This window comes from Helianthus annuus, chromosome 17 (assembly GCF_002127325.2).
Source record: "Helianthus annuus cultivar XRQ/B chromosome 17, HanXRQr2.0-SUNRISE, whole genome shotgun sequence".
Classification (NCBI taxonomy): domain Eukaryota; kingdom Viridiplantae; phylum Streptophyta; class Magnoliopsida; order Asterales; family Asteraceae; genus Helianthus; species Helianthus annuus.
The window spans coordinates 32468281-32475816 of record NC_035449.2 but is presented as its reverse complement, the minus strand read 5'-3'; the positions used below and the strand labels follow the sequence as shown (position 1 = coordinate 32475816).

Here is a 7536-nt window from a genome sequence, read left to right as displayed (position 1 = left end):
GTCAGTGATCCAAAATTGCCGTTCAAAAAAAAAAAATCAGAATCTATTTTTCTAAACCTGATATTTTATATACTTGTAATATTCTAATTTTCATAGAACTTAATTAACTTTTATCTCTCATTTAATAAACTAATTCCTCCTTAAATTGAATTCAGCAATTTCCTAATCATACAATATATATGTAAAGTCAAATCTCACATTTATGTTAAAGATACATACATTAAAGGGAAAAAATAAGCCAAATTTAAGTTAAAGATGCATACAAGGGAAAAAATAACCCAAATCATTCCCAAATTCCAATATACCTTTATAAACTTACCATTAAACACTCATGTTTTTCTAATTTCTTTAGAAATAAAATAATAAATACATTTCTGCCATCTCACCCAACACTTATTTATTCACTGTCTTTGTATAGCTGCATATACATATACATATATAAATACAGAAAGTGATTGCCAGAGAGTGAGAGGGAAAGTGAAAGCTATCCACACTCCCCCACTTTTATCTCTCTCTCTCTCTCTCAACACACAATCATAAATCTTTGATTCACCAAAACAAAACCTCCACAATGAACTGATTCATCAGTCATCACCAATCTGACCTACAATGTTAAACGACGCCGTTCTCCTTCTATTACTGTTATCTTTCCCGTTAACATGCTTCGGGATCCGTTATTTTCCGTCCAACGGAGAAAAAACAGAGATCCATTTAGGATCCGACATCTTATCCGGGTTCACCGAAGCTCCAGACTACCGTAACGGCGTAGACTGCTCACGTGCCACCATTCACATCGCAATGACGATTGATTTAGAATACCTACGTGGCACAATCGCCGCCGTCCATTCCGTCCTCCGCCACGCGTCATGCCCAGAAAACATCTTCTTCCATTTCATCGCTGCAGAGTTCGACCCGGCTACCCCACGTGACTTGACCCGACTTATAAGATCAACCTTCCCAACACTCCACTTCAAGATGTACATCTTCCGTGAAGACAGAGTCATTAATCTGATCTCGTCATCGATCCGAATCGCACTAGAAAACCCGTTAAACTACGCCCGAAACTACCTGGGCGAGATACTTGACCCGAGTATCACCCGGGTCATTTACCTCGACTCAGATATAATCATCGTCGACGATATAGCAAAGCTATGGAATATTACATTACATCACAACCGGGTTATCGGAGCCCCGGAATATTGCCATACAAATTTTACAAAATACTTTACCGATAACTTCTGGGCAAACCCGGGTATGTCTACCTGGGTCTTTAAAAAACGTCCGTGTTATTTTAACACGGGCGTAATGGTAATGGATATGAACCAATGGAGAAAAGGCATGAGTCAGAAAAAATTAGAGCACTGGATGGAAGTCCAGAGGAGTAAAAGAATATATGAACTGGGCTCGTTACCCCCGTTTTTACTAGTCTTCGGGGGCAACATTGAGCCCATTCACCACAGGTGGAACCAGCACGGGCTCGGTGGGGATAATGTGAAAGGGAGTTGTCGGACCTTGCATTCGGGTCCGGTTAGTTTGTTGCATTGGAGTGGTAAAGGGAAGCCGTGGGTGCGGCTTGATGACAAGAGGCCGTGCCCGTTGGATCATTTGTGGGAGCCGTACGATCTTTATAAAGGTAAGCGTGATGGGCGTCGGATAGCCGTTGGATCTGATGGTTTGGAGGGGTATTCTGGGTATTTTGAATGATTGAATAGGTATTTTGGGGGATACTTTTTTTTGGTGCAAGTTTTATGGTTTCTAGGGAGCATTGATATTCATTGACAGCTGTGTACAGAAATTTGTAGGGGTTTAAATTTGATTGGATGGATTGGTACTGAGGGCATCTTGCTAGGTGTCGTTGTTAACCTATGACCTTGACGGAAATAAAAATTTATTGTTGCTGTTCAAAAAAAAAAAATTACAAGGAATATTCAGATAAATTTGTTTAATATGTTTCATTTTTTGTGTTTTTGTTGGCATAAAAATATTAAAAATGGGCATGTTGCCATGTTCATGCTATTAAATTTTAGCTGTAACTGGTACTACCATAAGATGATAAGAACAAAATAACAATTGTTAATTGTTTGGGGTTCATATCGTACAATGAAAAAAAATCAAACTGATATTTACAACTCAATCTTGTAAGCTAAATTTACAGTAATAAGTTAGTGCTAAATGTATCCGCTACAAAAATTTTATAGTTTTTGCTGAATGCAGATTTTCTAATTACTAAATCAATTATATTATTTCTTTACTTTTTCACAAAACTATCACGGAGAGAATGTGTTAAGCATATATTGTGATACATTTAGCCTCTCATTGAAAGTGTTAAAAGAAATATGGGCCTGAACCGCAACGGGCCCAGGGCAGATCCGGATCTAGCGCATATCTCAAAAGCTGTAAAAGACAAGCGATTCACGAAGACCACATGTCACGTCGAAAACACCAGACAAAGGAGACCAAAGGGACATACTTATAGCAACGTCAGGCTAATAACGTTCCGTAGATCTCTGTTCTCCTGAGTCACCACTAGTTGTTATCACAAAGGAGACCAAAACACGTCTGTTCAGTGCTTTAACTTTGTTAAAATCAATGTACCTATAACATTTAATGATCACATGTTCTCTTTTAACTTGTAAACTTGTGATGTGATATAGTAAGTGTAGAAATAAACTGATGTGGATAATTGATTGATCATATAAAAGCTAATATAAAGTTATAAGGCTGGAGGGTGTGGGATGGAGGCCCAGGCTTTATTAAGACACGTCAGCGACACGTAGGATCCACGTCAGCCAGGGGCTTTATAACGCCTTCTCTTAACTTGCACGGTGTGGGATAAAGATCCCTTATAAACAAAATTAAAAAAAAAAAAGATTGTATTGATTGAAATGCATGTGGGCTCCACCTGAACCCTTCTTCCTCCTCGTTACCATGGTGGCGCTGGAACCATGGCGCCCCCCTTTAAAGTTGATGGTATGGATGGTGGCGGAGGGGTGGCGCTACCGTAAGTGAGATGGCATGGGTGATGCCCTCCACACCCTCCGGCCTAATTAAGGTGGTAAAAACACAACATGTTATCCCATACACATAACCCATAAAGGTTTTAATGAATATGCATGTTGATTGACTCTTAAAAAAGTAAATAATTAATGTGAATTTACTTATCCAGAGCGACATGTTTTATTGGATACAGGCAATGAAGGATACGGATTAGCCCTTGTGTGAAGCTGTTAGTTCGATTCCTGAGCTGGTTCAACCGGTTTTCGTCCCACCGTGTGTTACGCCAGATAGTTATGCTCTTGTGGTGGCACAACGACTGTCAAGTGACAGCCGGTGATATGGTTTCCCGGGGGAACGCTCAAAAAAGCCAAACTTTGAAGCCAGCGTGGGCCCGATTAAGACACCATAGTCTGATCAGAGTGGGACAATACGAGGCTCTTCAATTTGAAGAATGTGGTAACCTTATACATGAAGTTCACCGTTCAAAAAAAAAAAATACATTAATTTCATTAAAACCTTTGTGGATTTAAAATCAATTGACTCGTTATTTACCGGGAAAAAAATATTCTTTAAAAGTAACACATGTCAACTTTTTTAACAATAAATTTTTACACATAAATATCACTTAACATTACATTTATAAGAATTTGAATTCGTACCACCTTTCTAGAAACAAACATAGCTAAACATGTAAATAACATTCTTTATATATCTAATTAACTAATTAGACTGAATACAATGATTGGAAGTAAAATGACAATCTGGAAAGTGTGTGTGCGAATGCTCATTGGCTTTGGAGGTGGCTATCGTTATCAATCACTAAAAAGAAAAAGAAAAAGAGAAAAAGATATAATTATCAAAAGCTTTGTATTTTACTATTCTATCTATGTGTTATGTCATATAAAAAAAGCATAAAACTTTTAACTTAGTCAAATAAGTTATTCTAAATAATACTATTCTACATATATGCTACTTTGAGTCGCCATTAAGGCAAACAAAATCATCTTTTCATATTGTTTTATATTTTCTGGTATAATTATAAATATCAATTATGTTATCAAGTATTTAAATGCAACTAACCGTTGCACTCTCGACCTACAACTAAGAACGACAACTTTAATGGTATACTTTATTTGTTGGTGTTAATAATAATTGCTCATTAACAATACTTAAATTTTATTTTCTTAACGATAGACACATTCTTTTCAAAAAAAAAAAAAAAACGATAGACACATACACTTTTTTTTTTTTTTTTTTTTAAATAGCAAACGAAACCTTTTTATTAATCCACCAAACATATGAACAACCAGTCAGGAGCTAGTAATTCAAAACATCCAAAGAAAAACAACACAAAAACAAAACATATCGGATCTATATCTACATTTGTTACCAATTTACATTAAAATCCCACCATTCTTGTTGTGTGATACTCTTATATTTTGACCTCATCCTCATTCCTTGGAAGGTTGTCTCCTTTATGGTTGCCATAACCGTTTATACCGTGCTTTGTCTTTCTCCGAAGATCTTTTCGTTCCTGGCTTTTCAAAGGGACCACATAGGTTGAATAGCTATTGCATGTATCGCTTTTTTCATCCTTCGGCACCGGTTCAACTCGTTGAGCTACGTTAATAACTCTTTTAGGTTACCATCGGTGTTAACCATAGGTATCCTAATCCACATTGTTATTTTCTCCCACACCTGTTTTGCGAAGTTACATTGCAATAGGATATGAGCTGCTGATTCGTCCACTGCACCACATGTTTTGCAAGTTGTATCGCCAGATTCATGCATCTTCGTGAGAGAGCCGTTGCTATTGGGATTCTCTCCTCGATAGCTCTCCAAACAAACATTAGGCTTTTTTTCGTTGCCCAATTATTCCACACAAAGTTGGAGGCTGATTCATTAAGGTCTGTTTGTTGGCTAAGAGAGTGTCTCACGTCCTTAACCTGGAACCCGTCTTGATCAGACCCGCACCAGAACCCCACATCACCGTTCAGTGATGTTTGGTTACGTTGTAGCATGCTCACCAAATCCTTCATCTTGTTCTTTTCTTCCTCGCTGTTTGGTATTCTCGTCCACGCCCAATCCCACAGTTTGCACCCAGACACATACACTTTCTACTCTACACCTAATTTACTTCTTAAACCACTCCACAAAATAAATTCACAAGCACTTGATTTGGGAGAACCACTTTAGCACTTCCTATTAGTGGCAACACAATATGTAAAATGGAGCAAAGTTAAACAGACCAGGCCCAATTCAAATGGGCTGAGTTTCCATAAGCCTAATGGTAAGCTGATTGACCCATTAGGGCAAAAGCTAAAGAAACCCATATTGAAGAAGAGATTTCCTTCTCCAACAAAGGCAAGTCGCATTCGCAGATCGTCTTAGGCTATCTCCATTGGTGACCCAACCAATCCAACCTTTTATTAAAAAAATAATATCTTTTTCTTCCACCAACCCTACTCAATTTTTAACACACATTCACAACCCATCCCAACCTAAAAACAAATGTTTTTGAACGAACTCGGTTTTTAAAAAAATTTATATCGGGATGTTCACAAAAAAAAATTAAGAAATACCGTGTATTTAGTTTTTCTTTAAAGTTTAAATATTATAAGTTATTTGATTAAGTATATTCTTGGGGGTATTAGTTTAGGTTGCAACCAAGGTTGCTCCACCAACCTGGTTGTCAACTTTGGTTGGTATAAATTACTTTTTTAATTACTCAAACTTTTGTCTTATTGGTGACCAACCAAACATTAGGTCACCAATGAAGATAGCCTTATGACCCATTAAGGAGACGGTCTTAAGGTTTTTTTTTTCTTTTTTTTTTCTTTAAGTTCTAATTTCATTCCGTATACTATTCGTATTTAGGACATGTGCTATGTGAGGACTGTTAAACCGAACAAAAAGTATACGTAAAAATGTTAAACCATATACACGCGTTGCGGCGTGTTAAATCGAAAAATTTGGATCAAAATGTAAACCATAAAAAATATAACTAAGTCGACTTAAGACCCGCGCATTGCGACGGGGACGTTAAACTGCAAAAAATTGACGTAAAAACGTTTAACCACACACATTTGTTGCAGCGTGTTAACTTGCAATAAACATAAAATATTATCTTAAAAAAGAATAAATATATAAAAAACACACGTAAAATTATTATTATCATCACCACCCACCGTCCAAGTCCACCACCGTCCGTACACCACCACCACTGTCTGGCATTACCAGCACCACCACCGTCCAACATCACCACCACCACCATTCGTACACCACCACCACCAATTTATTTTAGAAGTTTACATATGTTAAAAAAAAAAAGTCTTTTTCTTGCAGACTGCAGAGGTTTGGTCCATATTTTCTTCTACAGATGTCTGCGGATGTGGTCCGCAGAGTGCAGACATTATCTCTTAAAAAACAATAATCACCTAAAAGTGTTAGCAATGACACAATTACTAGGCTGGCATAGAGTGTCATAGGTTTAGAAGAAGATGAGAAGCAAAAGGTTACACGAGTTATATAGTTTCACCTGTTAAAAAAAGTGATATACTTTCACATCTTTATATTTCATATTAATGAAGCATGTTAGTGTTTTGTGTTAGTAGCAAAGGACTATTGACATTTAGAGGTGTCAGATTCAACCTGTTTATGGGTAGACAGGTTGATTTAGTTTCCACTCTTGCTTCATACATACCCTTGACGTTGCATTTTTCAAAAAGAAAAAACTATTGGCATGTAAGATTCATTAATACCTGAAAGTTTTATGGTTTCTTTATTGACATTTTTAGTTTCAACATTTAGCAGCTCAGCTAACTGAACTTTGGAATTTGATGGATACATTGGAAGTGTTACAGTATTCTTAAGCTTCAAAAGCTTTGTACCATTATACATTGTTAAATGTATCCATCAATTTTATTTTACTCATGCACTTCTCTTAGCTATAAATTCTCATCTTTATGTAGGTAATTTTTTTATAAACTTGATTCTGTCTTTTGACTTCATACTTAGCAACATTCTTGGTGTGAAACCGCCATTTTGATCTTGATGATGTCATGATCCGACGGTTATCATGTAGGTAAAATAATATATGTATAAAGCCCTTTAGGGGGCGTTATGTCACGGCCCCCGACCCGGTTTGACCCGTTTCAGGAGCCGCGGGACAGAAATCCCGTGATATTTAATTTAGGCGACAACGGAAGTCTTTTAAAACAGGATCTTTCAATATTTAAAACTGCCCGTTTACATAATTTAGGGATAAAACCCCGGTAATTTACAATCATTTGATTTCACTGGAAAATCTTTTATTTTACAAAACATGTTTCTTTATTTTATCATGAGCCACTTTCTTAAGCTTGTAGTGCTTCACGACACTTTTCCTGGATCATAACAGATTACCTGAAACATGTTTGAAAAAGGTTTTGTCAGTGGGAAATACTGAGTGAGTTCATTCAGGTTTTATGAAATGACCCTTAGTTATAAAATTACAGCATAAGAGCGATTACAATGGTTTATATCTTATTTTTTTATCTG

The 7536-nt window shown here is 36.7% G+C and overlaps 1 protein-coding gene across 1 annotated transcript; it reads left to right on the top strand.

Moving 5' to 3' along the window:
* The first annotated feature begins 430 nt into the window (after nt 1-430).
* On the top strand, nt 431-1955 carry LOC110920998 (probable galacturonosyltransferase-like 9). The gene has a single exon (XM_022165260.2). The coding sequence runs from the start codon at nt 610-612 to the stop codon at nt 1702-1704; it is 1095 nt and encodes a 364-aa protein (XP_022020952.1). The 5' UTR covers nt 431-609; the 3' UTR covers nt 1705-1955.
* The last annotated feature ends 5581 nt before the right edge of the window (nt 1956-7536 follow it).

Coding starts and splice junctions, on each gene's coding strand:
- LOC110920998 (XM_022165260.2), top strand. CDS start 610: ATGTTAAACGACGCCGTTCTCCTTCTATTACTGTTATCTTTCCCGTTA.